At 42.1% G+C, this 18,929-nt stretch overlaps 1 protein-coding gene across 1 annotated transcript; it reads right to left on the bottom strand.

Annotated features, from left to right (window-relative positions):
* Positions 1-230: 230 nt before the first annotated feature.
* On the bottom strand, positions 231-18,667 carry crip2 (cysteine-rich protein 2). The gene is made up of 8 exons (XM_003443030.5): positions 18,480-18,667; positions 7,078-7,172; positions 4,031-4,088; positions 3,651-3,782; positions 2,836-2,904; positions 2,610-2,704; positions 1,953-2,010; positions 231-1,706 (listed from the first exon to the last, which is right to left on the bottom strand). Exons 1-8 carry the CDS (start codon positions 18,520-18,522, stop codon positions 1,639-1,641), a joined length of 618 nt encoding a protein of 205 aa, XP_003443078.1. The 5' UTR covers positions 18,523-18,667; the 3' UTR covers positions 231-1,638.
* Positions 18,668-18,929: the final 262 nt, after the last annotated feature.

The raw sequence follows: 18,929 nt of genomic DNA, 5'->3' as shown, positions 1-18,929 counted from the left end.
TCTTTCCTTAATATAAAACACATTAAATTATTGTGCCATAAACCGCACAACTTAAACTCTACTTATGAGAAGGTTATCAACCGATTCATTTACTTTAATGTTTTGCATTCATTTTCCTGTACCGATGCTCCCTGGCTCTTATTTAAAAGCAGACGCATAACTTGAAGCGAAAGCACAAAAACTTACATAATCCATCTTATGAGAACAAACGAGACAAAAATACCACAAACTCACACCACGTGTAGTGTTTTGTTTATTGCAATTCATGAACAGAAAAAGGGAGTTGAGAATCTGTCACACGCAAATGGAGACTTTCTGCAATATTTATCCAAGGGATTAAAAAGATGAATGCGGCAGGGCGATTCAGCTCTACAAACAGCGAGCCCTGCAGGGTCTGTTAAGCCCTACGATGTACAACAGGTAATAAACACAGTAACAGTCATACAGTAATACTAGGATGCACATTCTTACAGAATGACTTGTCTGCAGTCTTATTCTTTCTACAAGCTACGCTACTTTGCTCATTAATGGCAAGAAATATAATACTTCAAATAATGCGTCATCTCTTGGAAAAATAACAGCAGGGTTACTTCTTTGAAAATAATAATAATAAAAATCTTGATCGTAGAGATTTATACAGCTTATGCAGCCTCATTTGACCTCCTTCAAAAAAGAAAACAAACAAACAAAAAAAATCAGTCCCAGGAGGGCTTCAGTGGCTTGAAACTCAAAGGACTTGAATGAAAAGAATAAATACAGGTTTGTCTGCAGCCCAACCTTCCTTAAACTTCACTAAGACTTCATGTATATAACTGGGTCAGAACATTTGTTATCATATGTTATTATCCAGATTCTGACATACAGTTTATTTGCTCAGTTCTGAAAAATCATCAACAATCGGCTCCGACATCCACATTCCCACCTTCTAAACATCATATCGGGACTTTTTCCCTCTTCTCCAAACAAAATTGATTTTTTTCCCCTCCACATGAGGAATGTTGTCAGGTGGCCAAACTAAAAATATGGCATTTGTAAAACACAGATTTATTGGCAACGTGCTACAGAGCACCACCTGTGTGTGCAGCACCCTCCGAGGTGAAATTCCTAAGGCTGTCAGCACGTCACAGTAAAGACCTGCACCTCCCTTACCCACAATGCACTTTTTGCACACCTGAGAATCCCATTCTGATTGTTTTTTTTCTTTAAAATGAACATGCATGATCAAAAACATTTGTTGGTCCGGCTGTTTTGTGGGTGAAATATTAGAAATTTAAGACCTTTACATTTTAATCTATTGACATTTATCGTGTCCATATACATTTAGAAATGTGTAAACATTGCTGGTGTGCAATATCTTTAATGTGGGAATGCTTGATGTGTTTTGTGCTCCTGCAGCAAATACATATAACACATGTCTAGGCAGCATTTGTAGTCAATGAATCATTCCTTGTGTAGCTAAATCTGATCCAGCTAGCGCAAAGGGGAAAAGCAGAGACTTAGGAGAAGATCTGGAGCAGAAGGCTGGTTGTCTCAGGTACGAACACACAAGTGGGGAAGAGAAAAGAGGCTACAAATAATACTGTGGTTGATGGTCAGTGTTGAGTGGAGAAAAGAGGTGAGGCTGAGGGGACAAAAGGCTCAAGGCTGGGTCACTGCACTGGGCTCCTTGTCATAGATGTAGCTGCCCACGCCACCAGTGTTCACACCTGGAAAAACCACAGGGACACAGCAGCGGGAGTCAGGGGTTAATCAAGAGGGAGAGGCAAAGCTACGACATGAGCAGGACAGGTTGCGACGCATTTCCTGTATTTTTAACCTCGGAGTGGAGGAAGCTTCTGTGAAGCATGCAAACTTATGATGAAACAACTGAAATGTGCAACATGTGCAGCTCAGACATTCTGCTTCAAGTGTAGCTGATAACTGGTGGGTTGACAGCACCCCCTAGCGGTTACCTTTGGGCCCAAAGAGAACAGCATAGCATGGTTTGTGGCAGTAGGGCTGGCCGTCATGCTGTAATGGAAAAAAATAAAGATTAACACGACCATAACAACAAGAAAATGGTGACAGCTCTCATTTCTGCTTTCTTTTAGAAAGATTAGTTAATTCACTTCTGCAAATGAGTCTTATGAGCAGATCTATTTGTTGTCGGTACACCCAGGACAGTTGGAGGAGGAAAACCCACGCAGGCACATGCAAGCACCACACACTGTGAGGCGATGGTGCCTACCACTGTGCTGCCCCCATATCAAATCATTTCTTCTTTATTTGTGTAAAACATTAACTGCCATACTGTTAATACCTTCTAATATTTTTATTAGGCATCCATCATCACTTTTAAACTATACCTACTAAAAACTGCTAGATTTTTGCCAATAAACGGTGCCTGAACGAGTGAGTGTTAGATAATCTTTTTAAGGGCAAACTTGACAATTCTGATTTGGAGTATATGCAGCAAACCTGCTAATTTAAGAGGATTTTCGGTTAGGGATACAAAGAGTACGTTCTTGTCATATTCAAGATGTTTTGCCTCATTTTCTTTTCGACACTTATTTTCTCAATTCTTCAGTTTTTCCACTTTTCTGTTCTGTATTAAACACCTGTTTTCTCACCTCTGCGTGGCTGCCAGCAGCAAGAGTCTTGCTGCACCTCTCGCAGCGCAGACAGGGCCGATGCCAGTCCTTGCCCAGTGATGTCACCTTCTCGGCTACGGCGGAAAACACACACAAATGTATACAACCCTGGTGACACACCGTAGCAACCACTTCGCAGATTCACACCTTCTTGCTCAGACACGTTTCTTCATACCCCGTTTCCTGGAAGCGTGAAACTACTTACCAAAATACACCTTCTTGTTGCACCGAGGGCACAGGTTGGCCTCCCCAGAAAAAGTGGTGATGCTGGCAGCTGTTGACACGTTACAGACACGTTACAATAGTGGCAAAGCAAAGGGGAATGGTTAAATAAATGACCACCTGTTTTCCCAGGTGTAAAATTTAGTCAACCAATAACACAGGGTAATAAAAGTAAAAATGGGCCAAGTGTTAAGCAGCTTTTACACACTTCACGGGAACAATATTGAGTAAAGACACTAATGCTGCTGATTTAGATACTCTGGTTGCCAGTTTAAAACACCTAGCTCATTCCGTCCTGCAGCAGCCAATCATTTGGTCTGCTGCGAACAGCGGATGGAGTCAAAAGGCAAAGACAACATGCAACACCTTTTTCCACATAATCACAAAAAAACCACTAAGTCAGCATAGTGAAGCCAAATATGGTCTCGGGGAATATACAGACTGTCCTTAACTACAAGAATCTTTCCTCTTTATATTTCAAGAAACTTTAAAACCTTTCAACCTGATTTTGAAATGATACAAGTTCATGTCCTCATATCATCTACTGCCCAAACAACTGAATCCACACCATTTCAATAATTTTGCATCTGTTCTTGTCTGACACACCTAAAAAAAATCCCCTTCAACCCTCAAGAGACTTTGCACACCGACTTTCTTATCACTGAGTCAGCCGCTTCCCTTCTGACCAACAGCTTCTTGCAAACACCCAAATCGTCATCGGGTGGGGAGAAAAAAAACAAAAATCCTGCCAGCTGAAAGAGCCACAAATTTGCAGCATGAATACACTTTCCTGTTTACCTTTTGATGGTGCCTTGGGTGCGTAAACACGCTTCTCTTCAGCTTTGGAGGCTGAATCCACGCTGGTGGGAGACAGGTTGTTGTTGGCAGGAGTATCATACACATACGAACCTGCTCCACCAATGTTCACACCTGCAAACGTATAAGAGAAGAAGCGAGGGGTGGGTTTTGGTGGGGAGGTCAGTAACAGCAACACAGAAATGCAAAGAAATGTGGAAAAACACAACTGATTTATTTTTCCTGGTAAATCAACCTATTTATCCATATATCTTATTTATTTATTTCATTTTTTGCTTATTTATGTGCTTATTAAGACGTGATAACATGGTGTACAAAGACCTCACAGGAACTCAAGTATGTGAAGTTGACTTGCACTTCACCTTTTGGCCCAAAGAGGGCAGCATAGCATGGTTTGTGGCAGTAGGGCCTTCCATCGTGCTGCAGGAGAAAGAGAAAAACACCATGACTTATGGATGAAACAAACTGATACAACATGCATATAAAGGACAAAAAAAAAAAAATACTGACGCAAAAGGGAAAACTGGACGTGACATTTCTGAGAAGTCATATTTCTGACACTCCTTTCTGACGTCACATTTTTAATTTTGGTCTTTTATTTGGGTGTATGAAAAGATGGAGTGACTATATCCAAAAATGGAGCTGACTCCTGTTCTTTTTTCCCCTCCATCTCACTTCTTCCTAATGATGATGTCACTGTCACAGGTTACTTTGATGACAGTGGCCGTATCCAAGTAACAGGCCTGTGTTGATAAATTCACACCACACTTCACAGTGAGCCATGTGTCTGCATATGCGGGAGCGCTGTGAGTTTCCACTTGAGGAAGGGGAGAAAAAAAAAAAAAAAAAAATCTAGTCAAAGATGGCTTGTTGCTGATGCATGCTGGGAATGTGGCGGTCATTGCAGGAGCATGTGACCAGCCTGGGTAGGGGATCAGGGCTGAGAGCCAGGGTGGCCACTGGTCCAGAGCTCAATGCCCATAGATGAGAAGAATCAAGTAATTCAGCAGGCAAGGTGCCAGGCTCAGGGTGGTAGAGGTGAAAAAAAAGAAAAGACCCCACAAAAACAGGCATTTGGCATTAAACCACGCACATACCCACAATCCCCTCTGCTTTGGCCACATGAGCTCCTTTTCTAAGAGCAAAAAAAAAAAAAAAAAAGCCTGCTCTTTCAGCTTTAATAATGTATCAACCGTGACAGGATCAGCTACTGTTAAAGCAGCCACACACTCCTTTCACGCTTCCTGTTAAACACTTACGAGATCCATGAAGGTAGGGGTGCCGATGCCAGGCTATGAGTAAGCAGGGGTGACTTTCTCAGAAAACAAAGGGCTCCTCTGTCAAGAGTGTACTGTTAACAGCCTCATGTACAAAGTCCCCCTATGGCACCAGACATAACCCATCCAGAGCCAAAGAGACCCTGAAACTGGATTATCCATCGCAGAACGACCCACTCTGTTCCCAGCAGTTAAACTCCTACAACCTGAAGATTAAATCTATCTTTTCCATCTATTCTTCTCAAATTTCTATTCTTTCCTGACCTTTTTTTATCCTCCTGTTGTGCTCTGTACCTCAACAACTTCTCACTGTTGCGCTGGACTGGAGGTGCAATGTGAAACACTAAAAGGAAGGTGGATTAACTTCAGACTTCTCACATTCCTTTGTTTCCCCTCATTTTATACACAGCACATGTTGCACTGTAGGTGTTTTAGGATGACAGGTTTCCAGTATTTCAGCATTTTTCCCCAGACAGTTTCAACTTCTTAACTGCAAGTTGCTTAATTTCCATTCAGTTAACCCTCATTCATTTCATCAGCACCTAAATTTGCCACATTTACACACATTCAAGGTCGAATGTGGAGGCTTTTCACATTAACTCTTTCATTGTTGGTCACTGCATGAACCAGAGAGAGCTGCTTCCTTCCTTTAGCCCACAAACAACTGACCGCACTGGGCTTCATCCTGTCCCCTTGACTCCTTAGAAGAAGTTCACAACCCTCTGCATACCAGGCTTTAGATGACATCAAACACTCTCCCAGGCAATCCCAGAGTCCCTTTTTAAAAAAAAAAAAAAATGAAATGTCACATTGACTCGTTCGGGTTTGGATGCTGTCCACTGAGAGAGAGGGAGGACGGAGAGGATGGTGGGCAGAGAGAGTGCAGGAGATTGTGTGACTACTACATTACTGTAATCACGAAGAGATTAAAACAGCAGAGCAGCATCCTTTGGGGTCTGCAGGGAAATTGGTTTTGTGTACAAAGAGGCTGAGATCATATCCTCCTTAACCAAAGTGAGACTCAAAAAGGTGTCTGAGTGACATCCAAGAAGGTGAAATTGAATTATTGGCCGGTCTATGAAAGGCAAAATAAAAAGGGCGAGATAAGAAAACCCCCAGGGTGAAGGTGCCAGATAGTGAATAGTCAGGGGAAACTACAGTATGCTGAGACATGATAGAGCGGCCTGGTTACGCAAGACTGAGAGGAAGGATCTGAAAGCGACTCATCCTGCAGGACTAAAGAGGGTCAAATTCCCATGGGGGCAAAACATATTGACAGATGCAACCAGACATAAAACAAGGAAGGAAAGGGGACATCCCCTCAGCAGTTTCCTGCAAAAATTACAAAAGGTCAGTGAAATAAACTTCCCCAAATACAAAGCTTCTATTTGACACTGTATTCCTTAAGTTTAATGAGATTTTAAATATTTGAGGTTAAAACACCTTTTTTAAGTTTCCCTCAAAATGCAAAAACTCACTGTGGAAAAGCCAAACGTCTTGTGTCAATTAGTAATGTTGCAGACTTTTGATTCTTTCTGGCCATCTGTACTGTGCTGCGATTATTTTTTGCAGAAAAAAAAAGGCATAACTACTGGAAATGGAACTTGCATTAACAGAAAACTAGTTCATAAATAGCATATCAGTCGCTATTAAGAGGACAACTTTAATTAGAGTAATTTGCATCAGTGCTGAGTGCCATATCACTGTCTCGCCTGCAGATACAGAGCCCCCCCCAATTCAATTACATTGCCAGCAGAAGGTTATACTTTAGTAACAAATAAAAATAAAAGCACAAGTGTCACAAATGTGAAGCAAACTACAAAATAATCTTTCTTCCATATTAATCAGTTTGCAAACCAGATTATTCCTGTAAGCTGTTTGGCAATAATAACCCCTCGTTTGTTATTCATCAAGCAAAAACAGTCTGATTTCAACTTCTAACATGCCAAAATTGGCCACTTTACTGTGGCACTTCATGAATTTCTGTGGGCCATTAGACCAAAACACTTAATGGAAAACTAAACAAAAGGGATTAACAGATGATGGGGGAAAATGCTTAGCTGAAGAACCAGATAAGAATTTGCACGCATGTACATCAGCAGCACACAGCAGCACCGTCAGCTCTGACTGACCTCAGCGTGGCCCCCGGCGTTCAGAAGCTTGTTGCAGCGGTCGCATTTGAGGCACAGTTTGTGCCAGTCCTTCCCCAATGATGACACCTTTTCAGCTGCACAAGAAAGACAAAAAACAAAGAAAGAAGAAGTGCGTGAGTGCAACCACAGGCATAAAGCAACATTTATATAGATTACTTGAAACAACAGCCTTTTATTTTCCCCATCAGCTGTATTGGGCTTTGTGCGTGCTGTTCAATCAGTCATCGCCTGGAGGAATGACGTCCCTCATTGCTTCACTCGCCACAATAACCTCGTACTGTATCTCTGTGGCCCGATGGAAAACCTGTCAACATGCCAAGTGGGGATGAGGGAAGAGTGGGGGGTTGGAATAGGAGGTGGGGAGAGTGGGAATGCCTGTGTACCACACAGGATGCTGTGATGATGTCACCGAGGGATAGACGGACAGCTGCGTTAGTCCCAGTCCAGCGTTAGCAGCAGGGGGTTGCCAACATCTAACCCAATTCTTTTGTGTTACACCCACAAACACACAAACACCCATCCCCCGATTTACAGCATACCCATCCTGCTGGATGCTGGAGGCGGTCCTCCAACTGCATTTCCATTACCCCCCCTCCCCCAAGTCACCCAGTCGAACTGGCCCTGTAGACAAGCCAGGGAGCCTTATTATACACTTTCCAATAATAAATCACCACTGCTTCAACACAATGAGCCCTAAGGAGTCGCAGAGGCAGCAGAGGAAACACCTTCCCTTATCAAGGCAGGGCACAAATAGCCGGATACGGGAATCTGCTTCCTTACATACCCAGGACTGGAAAAAACACAAACATATGCACATCGGGCATGCATTCATTCCTTCTGAAGTCGTTTTCTTCCTGTGCTATAAAACCAGGAATTGAAGTTCTTTTAGGACTTTTAAGAAATTTGAGATATTGAGTCGTGAAACAACAGTCCTTTTGCTACATATGATGAACTACTACAGGAGTTAGCTTGGCTAGCTAGGTGACGCTCACTGACAAAACATCTGCCTGAATTCACAAACTTCCATTAGGACACTTTGATATGGAACCCCTGCTTACTACTGTAACACGTGATTTTACAGGGTTGTGTGCATTTAATGACAATCACAATAGCAGCGCTGTCTCAGGCTGGAACAGATCGTCTTCTGACCAAACCTCATTAAAGTTATAAGTTTTTGCTTTATGGAGGCATTTCTTTATTACATCTAATTGAAATCAGAAGAGCACTGTGGTCACGTCTCAGCAACAATTTGATTAATAAAGACTAGACTTAAGATACGCAGACTCTTGACTTTGAGAAAAAACAAAGGAAAGTACTGAAAGCACTTGTGTATTTTTATATCACTTTAATTTCTTTGGATGTTTATTAGTATTTGCAATGATTGCAAACTTCCATATAACAAAAGAGTAAGTTTTAAGCCTCGTGTATCTGTGCGTCCTACCAATTTTGGAAGCAATAGCACGTCTCAGGTCATGATGCACTGCCTTTCTTCTGGAAATGCTGTTTGAACCGACCGTCTTCTGTTAATTTTTCTACGGCTTCTTTATATTTTGGGCTCGTCTGATTAAATCAACTTTGTTCTTTGGATAACCAAGTTAAATTTGATTTGATTTGATGTGAATGACAAAAATTAGATTTGGAGTTTCGTGTGGAAAGGATCGCTTTGGGAGATCTGATTACACCCTGCTGAGGTTTCCACTTACAAACAGTTTCACTGGCCGTTACGACAATGAGACAAAAAGGGCAACAACAAGGCCCTGGAGAATAGTGGAAAGAGGGGGATGCAGAATGATACATGTGTAGCTGCTGCACATACATGTGACAGAAAGATTTGCATGGACACTGTAGCTCATTTTGATGTTTCATCTTTAACTCTAGCAGTACTTCACAGGAAAGACCTTGGTTTAACCCATTTGCACGGTTAGCGCATGCATTTTCACAGTTTAGTACCTTTTCAGGTTTATTTCACACCTTTACAGTATCTTGAGATGATATTTGAAGAGAGTGCAAATACAACCAATAAGGGTTCACCTTGTCTGCTTTAAGTATGAGCGTTTGATTTGTTTCATCATAAATCTGAGGACACGAATCTACTTCTTGACACGTATCCAGTGTTAAAATAGGCTACATTAATGGGCTACAGGGAGCCTGCCAGTGCATCTTCAGTGCTGTTTCTGTCCCTGACTGATTCATGAATGCAGACACACCTCCAGACAGATCTGAAGTCAGTGTATGAATGGAAACAGACGTCAGAGCCTCGCCAGCATGTCCTTGTTCCTCTGTGAGTGACTGTCCACTGTTTAAGGGCTCCCTGATTTAAAAGCCGGCTGCTGTTGTAAGAGGAGCGAGATTGTCTCTCTCTGTTATGTGATGGGGGAGTTATAGAGTGGGGGGAGGTAGAGGGGATCCACATCCTCCGAACACTAAAATAAAGCTAGATCATTTGGATTTGTGTTTGTCATTTGACAAGCCTGTCAAAAAGAAAAGGGGAAAAAAACACATTTAAAATAAATAAATAAAAGTTACATAATGACTGCGCCAAGGGACGATAGATGGTCTCAGTATCCCAAAATAGTAACAGTGTGGGTGCAAATGAAGCAAATAAAATGCCATCGCATTTTCCTCTACCTGGTTACGGCAACAACATTAGGGTAAATGCAACCACTTGTGTAAACAAGCAGGCTCCTGTTCACAGGGAAGCCTCTCCGGATACTCACATTTACACCGTCAACACCGATGAGAATGTGCCAAATCCTTTTAGCCAGACTGTCTTCTCTCACGACAACATGCGATTTGCTTCACTCAAAAGCACACACACAAAAAAGGATTCCACCATAACTTCATGTAAACAATGGAAGTCCTTAAGGAAATCACTGCTGAACAGTGGTGGAGCACCTCACCTGACATTCCTTTCTGCTTTGCTTTATAGCTGAAGTAATGCCAACAATTCGTGGCTTCTAACTGCGTTAAAATAGCCGTGGGCTGAAAACAGCAGGGTGAAGAGCCACCACTGTCACACAGTAGATTACAAATATTAATGAGTGTGACTGCTGCCTAACCCAAAACACACCAACTAAATTGAATGTGACATAAGATATAGTGACATGACACCAAGTCTTGAGCTTGCATTTGATAGCTGATCTAGGAAACTCAATACGTGGTCCAAAGAGGGTTGATAATAGGAAATGAGGCCATCAGCAAGAGACCTTTAGGAGTGCCAAAATCAGCCTTTGGTGCAAGAAAGATTTCACTGGTGAGTTAAACACCGACACCAACAGGCTTCAAAGACAGCTTTATAAATGCATATATAAGCCTTACAGGGGACATGCTGCCTGGTGGAAGGCAACCTGTCTTTAAACAATGGCATTCAACATGTGCTGACTGCAATTACTCTCAGGCAGATTAGTGAAGATTTTTGAGGCCACACTGATGCGTTTTCGTTTGAAAAATGGCTATTGCCATTTTACTGCCATCTCGGCACACCAACATCATTTTGAAGACACAGACCTTGTCTCCATCTTTGACAACCAGTTCAAAGGCAACAAGTTCATTGCACATGGTCACAATAATTTGGTCGCTTTCCCTATTGCGACTGTAGCATAAGGCTGCCAGTGGAACTGGGTTCCTCTTTTATGTTGAAGAAGCAAAATAAAAACAGAAAGGCCCACAAACAAGCATCAACCAAAGACAGCTGCAATAATAGCCTGGCAAAATATCTCAAGGGAGGGAACTCGGTATGACCTTGTGTCCCAGACCTAAGTTATTTACTGCAAAGTATTTGCATTCAAGCATTAAAAAAAAAAAAAAAATCTCTTCATTTTTTGAACTTAGAAGTGAAAATAAATTTCACCATGCAGATGCAGTCCTGACAGAGATGATGCTACTGCAGGAACACCGAGCTTTAAATGAGAAAGAGTGCTGGACGGAGGTCATCACTATAACCATATGATACCTGCACCACTGTAAGCTGCTTAACTTCATTTGTAAATTCCTGGTCTAAGCTCTTCAGCCTGCGCTCGGTTGCCCTGATTGCATTGTCAATATGGTTCAAATCACCGAGTGAGCCTGCTGCTGATCCCTCTTCTCACTGATTTATGCATTAGTCAAAGTAAAGGAGACAAAACTCGAGATACAGTACTGCACAACCCATGACCAATTTTATAAAGAAATTACAGCAATAACATCCTCTCCAGTGGATCCCCAACCCAATAATCTGGTCTTATTGTTTTATTAGGAGTCACAGCATCATTATTCTAACTTTGTGTCTAACTTTTCCCTGGGAAATTGAAATCATAAGACGTCTAATGCAGAGGATAAAAACAGCAATTCAACATCAAATAGATTCAGGATGTCTGAAAACGAATTACGTGTGTGATTGAGTTTCAGCTGGTAAGAATATCTGCTCCACTTGCAAACACAGTAGTACCTCAGAGAACTTTAAGCAGGTTATAACTTGATTTACCTTGTTTGTTCAGCTACAAGATGCCATTATGCACCAGACTGCATTAAGACCGAACGCTGTTATGCTCAGACAAAGTTCCTCAACCTATAAAGGGAGAGGCACCGGAGAAGGCCTGCAGCAAATGGTCTACAAACATCGGGTAATTGCACAGAACATTAAGCAACAGGACTTTAACAAGGGGTCTTCAGAGAAAATAAACATTAAGGCGCCATTTCTCCAAATGACTTAATCACAGTTGCTTGATTGTCAACAGTGATGAAGGAGCTGCATCGAGACACCAGAGCTGACGACAGCCTGATGTATTCACCCCGGGTCAGGAGGAAATTTGTCTGCTGCCTAACTCGGAGTCATAACAGATAAAGGGGCTCGACGTACTGAACAACATTTACCCAGCTGATCTCCCACCATGCAGTGCGGGAGGAATGTCAGCCAGGGGGCCAGGCTCTGGAATCGCATATGGGTGCTCTCTTATCACTCAATAATTCGATCAGGGTGCAGTGGGGGGAAAATCTAATGTGTTTGACAAAGAGGAAGACAACAGGGCCACAGCTCTGCATGCAGCTGGAGCTCATTTCTGCAATGAGATTTAAAAAAAAAATGACTGTACCGGGTTCTGGTTTGTATGTTTAAGAGAACTCTACAGCATCAAAGCCAAAGGTATATAAAAATCGGCCGTTTGAAAGTGCTCTGAATTAGCTTGACGCAGCGCGCAGACATCAAATTAGTAGCTTATTTACATTTTTGCGAGTGATTAAGCGATCAAGTCTTTCGTAATGGTCATGATGTAACCGATGTTATTGTAAATATCTTGAACTCATGGCTGGCTGGCTTCTGTTCTGTTGCACCTTCTGGTAATGTGGACCCATCTGTTCAGCTTTTCCCACAATAAAGCCCTATTAAACACACTTACAAACCAAAACACACACACGCACGCGCGCGCGCATGCAGAGACACACACAGACACACATACTCCCTCTCCATCCTTTTTCTCATTCCTTTCATCCATCAGTGACAGCTGAGTCCACGCGGGTGTTTCGCTTTTTTGGCTTTTGTCGCAGCAGCATGATGACTGCATGTCCTAATAAGCACCACACACCTGACTGGCAGAGTGAAGGGCCCCAAAGGCAACGTTGGACTCAAGCGTGAAGGGTACACAGAGGGATGTAAGAAAGGAAAAAAAAAGGCAGCCTGTGTTTCCTCCTCTGCATCCTCTTACTGTTCAGCTCTCTTGAGTACAAACACCCTCAAGGACCTGTGACCTCAACTTAAAGACAATGGCCATTCATTTGCACCCACAGGGGAATTAAGCCTCACAAGTGACTTTGGGGGAGTTTTAAAGTAAGGAATGTGTTCATTTGTGGGATCTTTATCCTGTGTTTAAGTGGGATCAAATTGTTCTATTAACTTGATAGAGCAGTGGCCATCAGGAAGTTTTTTTTTAATTTACAATCATGTTAAGGAAGGAAGCTCTGAGGCTAATTTGGTTAAAAATCCATCCCAAATTAGAAAAGAGTTTTAAGACTGTCCAGTGCTATATCTGTTTAGACTAAAACTAAGCTGACCCTGCCACTGCTGTGTTGAACATCATAATTGATCTGTTCAGGATGAATGTGTGTCTGCAGTTCCCTGTGGTGCTCAGTGACAGCGCAGGGTGGAGAGCCATGCTAAAGAGCGGGTAGGAAACACTTTTTTGGACGAGTCTCCCTTTGGCTGATGCAAGCCCAGAGCAAAACTTAGCTCTGGAGGTCGTCTGTCGCCTCAGCCAAGGCGAGGTTTCCTCCCCAGGCTTTCTCCCTTTCTCCCCTCCCTCTGTGAATAAAAAAAAGGCCGACCGCGTGAATCCTGTTGACTGACGTAAATGGACTACAGTTAACTCGCATCCTGTCTGGGCTGGTCAAAGGAGCCGCAGGCAAAGCACCCTCACCGCAGTCTGTCTCAGTGACATGCTCACCCTCCTCAAACCCCTACGCATGCTTACCCCTACACCACATTTCTTCTCTAACCAGTCAGGACACTTAGCCCCAGCTTCGGGGTTTTCTAAAAGATCTATTCTGCATGTACAGCTTAGAGTAGCAGGCAATGCATTCAGAAGTGCAGGCAGGATCACTGAAATTCCTTTAGCTCCAGCCAGAGGTAATTTTGATAATGAACCCCTGAGGGAAAGAGACATCATATGACGGAGGCAGAAAATGTAGCAGCTAAGTGAAATCATCTGAGCTGTGTAAAGTAGAGTATTAAAACAGAAGAGTGTGGTGTACTCGAGTGCCTCGATTTAAAAGTGCACAACACTTTTAAATTGACATGTGATTTTTAATATCAAGGACCCAGTGGTAACATTCACAATCACACCAGCATTAGCAACTTGGGGCAGCAAATTTATCTGTAGTGGCTACTTTTTGGTTATCACAAACAGAAAAAAAGTAATTTGATATCCACTGGCAAAATGTGCAGTTCCTACAGCGATTTAAATCAAGCTCAAAATCTCATCAAACCATATAAACCCATGTTAAAATGACTTCTTTCATTATATTAGGGCTCAAACTTAAGCATGATTGGGGCATGGCCAATTTGTCTGGGAGGTTGATGCTAGCTGTGTGCCAGGCTTTCAGAACATTTCAAATACGGCAAATATGGGTTCCTTAATGGTTAATTACAATTATAGCCCATCCAAGAAATCTGTACTTCTGTTATACAGAGTAAAATTTGAAATATTTTATATCTTTGGTCTTTTTTATTTAGCGCCAATAGGCAGTGTGAACACATTCTGTTACCTAACAAGCATATAAATTAGTAAATATCATCACTTTTGGCTCCAGATAAACCTTACATGACCAAAAACACTAAAACGAGCAAAATGCTAATGGCTTCAAAAGAGCCTTAAAACGATGGATGACATCATGGGGTTATTGCCATCTTTTATATACAGTCTAGTGTGTTAGTGATGGTCTAACTAGGTAAGACTAAGCAGCTATAAGTCTAGCCCACAGATTTCTGACCACTACCTGCCACTATGGCTTTACTTACCGATTTGCTATCGAAAGCTAACTTTCATGTTTCGATCCACTGCTGTCATGGAAACAGTGGGTGTTTTGGTAGCTGGTTGCAGACAGGGCAAAAAGATTATTTTCAAACAGTTCCAAATAAAACTCAATCTATTGAAAACTCTGTTGAATTTCTAAGACGAACTTGGACTTTCTGATATCTTAACCTTGAGTGACAAATAACTCACGTACGTCATGCCTGTTTCTGTTGCACTCTATCATATTTTGCTTCTGAACTTCTACCAGTTTTTCCAGCTCAGACAAACAACTATACCTCATATCTTTATGATTTACAATCTATCACTGAGTGTTCTGTGTTTTATCAGCCTCCAGTTTTTACTGGAAACCTGCCACGTGACTGCACATGTACTCTCTATGTATAGAGGGCTTCAACATAGCGATAAATTTAGAACATAAAAACAACAAATTGCGCTTGGTGAACAAAATCTATTCGTAAAAAATATAAAAAAAGGTAGAACCGTAGACTGTAATGAGCAAGCTATTTGGATGAAATGCACACATCCACCTTTGTTTCCTCTGTGCCGTTATGTAACAGGTCACACTGCTGGAAGGCTTCACCTGTGTGGGGAGGTGGGGTAGTGGGGAGCTCAATTGTCAGCACCCAGCTTAATGCCATCTCCATTAGGGGATCATATTTGTGCCTCAAAAAGGCAGAGAAAAGGGACTCTCATTGAGTGGCACACAGGAGCTGATAGGTTATGCAATGGCACTGAACAAGAGGCAACAACTCAAGAAATGATGTTACATAACTGAAAAGGCACATTCACACAGCCCACTGGGCAGCCAAGTGGAAAACAGGGTACTCTAGCGTCGACAGAGAAGAGGTGAGGGGGAAAAAATAGGGGTATTGTGTAGCTGTTTGGGGTAAAAGCGGGATTTAAAAAAAAAAAGTGGTGTGTGGGAAACAGTGCCCTGGTCTCTGTGGTCAGACTGAGGAGACGAAGATATTCTGTCTCACTAAAAGGACAAATGTACGGAGAGACAGAAAGAGCCCTGTGTGAATAGAGATGTCCTTTCTCATTATAATGCATGAAGCACTTTGAGAGTCTCGGTTTAAATAAAGGCGAGCCATCTCACCCCATTTTCCCCCGGTCCTTGTAGTTTAAAAAACAAAAAAAAAACAAAAAAACAAAAAAAACACGGGAAGAGGAATTCAGGGCCTGAGGCATCGCTGACCAAAAAAGAGGAAAGAGAGCCAGAGTGAGAAGGACTAGTGAATGAAAGAGAGAAAAGGGAAACTCGCAGCAGAACACCATTAGTTCCCATTAAGCTCTCATTTATTCAGTTAGCTGCACAAAGATGCATTGCTCCCGTTTGTTATGCACAAGAGTTGCATCACTCGGCTGAACTTGGGTGCTCAAAACAAGCTTAGCGAGCCGTTTTGTCCTTCTTCACACGCCAACAGTGTCAGCAAATAGTCCCCCATGTATTATGAGCATCTCCATACCACAGGAACTAACAGACGCGTCACCGCAATGTGGACGCTGAGAATTTTAGTAAGCAAGCCCTGCAATTAAGAAGTGACCATCTCTGAGATGTTTGCATTCTTTTAATACCAGCACCAAGAGCAGCTTCCTTTTTCTGCTACTGCTTATTTGGGTTTCTTAAAAATAAGCCTGCGCTTTAGGCTGCAGAAGCTTCAAAAGTAGAGAAAACGTTCCAACATGTGCATCGAGTGGCAATGAAATTGAACTGTCACCACCAGAAGACAGCTGTCCTTTAAAACTGAAAGGAAAATAATAATAAAAAAAGCCTCCTTTTCCCCAAACCGAAAGAATTTCCATCCCAGATTGCGGCTCACCGAGGCCACTTGAAATAACGTCCCCAACCCCCAAAGTCCTACAGTGGGACTCAGCCAATCAGCAAGAAGACCAGGTGGGGAACAGCAGGGTGGGCCCATCTATACAGCACACCACAAACCATCACCAAAAGAAGAAAAGGGGTAGAGCAAAATAAGATGGAAAATAGACAATTTTCTTTAACAACAACACATGTCATGGTGCAGTTCTAAAGCACAGAGTTTTTATTTTCCACTTTACACCCCCATTCATGCCTTCTCCTCTGACTTTAACAGTTTTGCAGAGCTGAAAATTGATCTCAGCTCTGCATTTTTCATCACTCTGCAAAACCAAGTGGCTGAGAGGAGGGCATGTGTAGGTGGAGCCACTGAGCTCATCTACAATATCTGAACTTCATCACTGACATGTTGATGCTCAGCCTGTGGGCAGCTCAACTCTTACTCCCTCCCTGACCTCTCCCTTGTCTCGCCATAGTTTTCACAGCCTCCCTTGAAATGGCTAAAACTTTAATAATACCTCCATTCACACCTCCCCTGATCTCCTTGGCTGGATGAGTGCAGTTAATTTAGTACGCACTGGCTTCCAGTAGACCTACGTCGTCATCTTCACTGCTCTCCACCCAATAACACACCCCAACCAAAAATAACTCCGCTAGCCTGGATCTCAACATGTTACATAAAAAAACATCATACATCACTAAGGAGCTGTGACTCACCCACTGCAGCGCATTACGGGTATGGTGCATAAAATTTGTATTGGAGGAAAATAAATCTTATTTGTACTGATATTATTCCAAGCCGATGACTCTCGGGACCCATAGGATGAGCAGCAGCTGGGATATTCACTGCCACCCGTGTTACATAAGAGGACTTCCATCCACTAACATAATTGGTTTTGACCCCTGTAACAGCTCAGATGTGTGCTGCGAAGTGTAGAACAGGTCGGTACCCAAGATTTTTGTTTTCCCAGCATGCAGCCAAACACAAACACAGAAATACTCAAAAGTTCAACTGCATAACAGCAATAAAAACAAACTGAGGAGTGAGCATGTCAAGTGCAGCTTTCAGATGTAAATGAGCTCCTTTAATCCAGTGCTCTGCGCGTAGATTACTTTGCACTGTAAACATCTGTTACAGTGAATATAAGGTGCGATCACTCTCACTGTGACAGAGTCAAAGCTCACCGCTCAAGTGGGTGTCTTGTTTTCATATCTTTATTTACAAAGATGTGAAAGATGCATGTTTTCAGGTTTTCATCCCACTGACGCAGCATGATGTTGCTCCGCTCCTCTCTTGAGTGGGCAATCTCAGCATATGGCATTTCTGCACTCTTGGCAACGGCCTGCATCAGCCAACTCTCCAAAGCCAACTGCCAGGCTTGGATGTTTACCAAACACAACAAATTAAAAATGCCACAGATCAGTGTTGAAATAAGATAAATCATTCATCCAGTCTTGTGTAGACAAGTGTAAACAGGGCATGTTTCCATTCACATAAGTTCGAAGCATTTAGTGTACAAAAAATAAAATCTATTAAATGTTTGCACTTTGTTTGCACTTATTGGGTCCTTTGTTTACACTAACCCCACTTTCACTTCAGCTTCTAGGTTTATCAAAGTATTTCTCTGTGAATCATTTACTTTGTCAGCAACCTTTAGTCTAATAAGACATGTTAAGAGCTTTAGCTGAAGGAGATATTCCTTTACACGTCATTATACATTAAGTTATACAGTTAGCTACAGTTTCACAAATTCTTCAAACAAAATACACCCAGTTCATGTTTACATTCAGAACCTCATTTAAAAATCAGCCATTTTTAGCAAATGAGTGTAAATGCTAGTGCTAGGTCAAATGTTTGTTTTTTTATTTTCAAAGAATGGACTTTAAAAAATATCAAAAATATTTTATATACCATTCAAAGCACCGCTCATGGGATTTCTAAATTAAGAGGATTAATGTAAAAATAAAAATTACATCGATTGGCTGTGATGAGTATATTTAGCTAACGAGCCAAAAAGTAATTTAAACACCCTGGATCCCTTAAACCGGGAATCACTTACCGAAATACACCGTCTTCTCGCACTTAGGACACTTTGAGGCCATTTTTGAGTGTGGTGGTTCGAGTGAAAGTGGTGTGTTTTGGTTGTCCGCAGCGGTTTCTACTCTCTAATCGTCCTCTAGCTCTGCTCTCAACAGCAAGTGTCCCGCTCCGCTCACAGAAGCTGGAGCATCTATTCAGCTAACGGCTCGTCATTTACATAGCTCCGCCCCCCACGCTATGAAAACACTCCAAATGCCCCCTTCAAGAATGGTGGGAAATGTCACCTTTTCACCACAGACTGGTAAAAACGCCGAAGTTTTCAGTGAATTTTCCGAAAAGCTCTTCTGAAAATTAATGGTGTAATTTGCAGAATTTATACGTTGCATCCTACACTATATGAGCTTAGACAATTAGACAAATGTTACTTGTTCGTCACTGAAAGTGCACTTTAATGCTTGTGTGCTTCTGT

The sequence above is a fragment of the Oreochromis niloticus genome, linkage group LG19 (genome assembly GCF_001858045.2).
Source record: "Oreochromis niloticus isolate F11D_XX linkage group LG19, O_niloticus_UMD_NMBU, whole genome shotgun sequence".
Classification (NCBI taxonomy): Eukaryota; Metazoa; Chordata; class Actinopteri; order Cichliformes; family Cichlidae; genus Oreochromis; species Oreochromis niloticus.
This window is presented reverse-complemented; position numbering and strand designations above follow the sequence as displayed.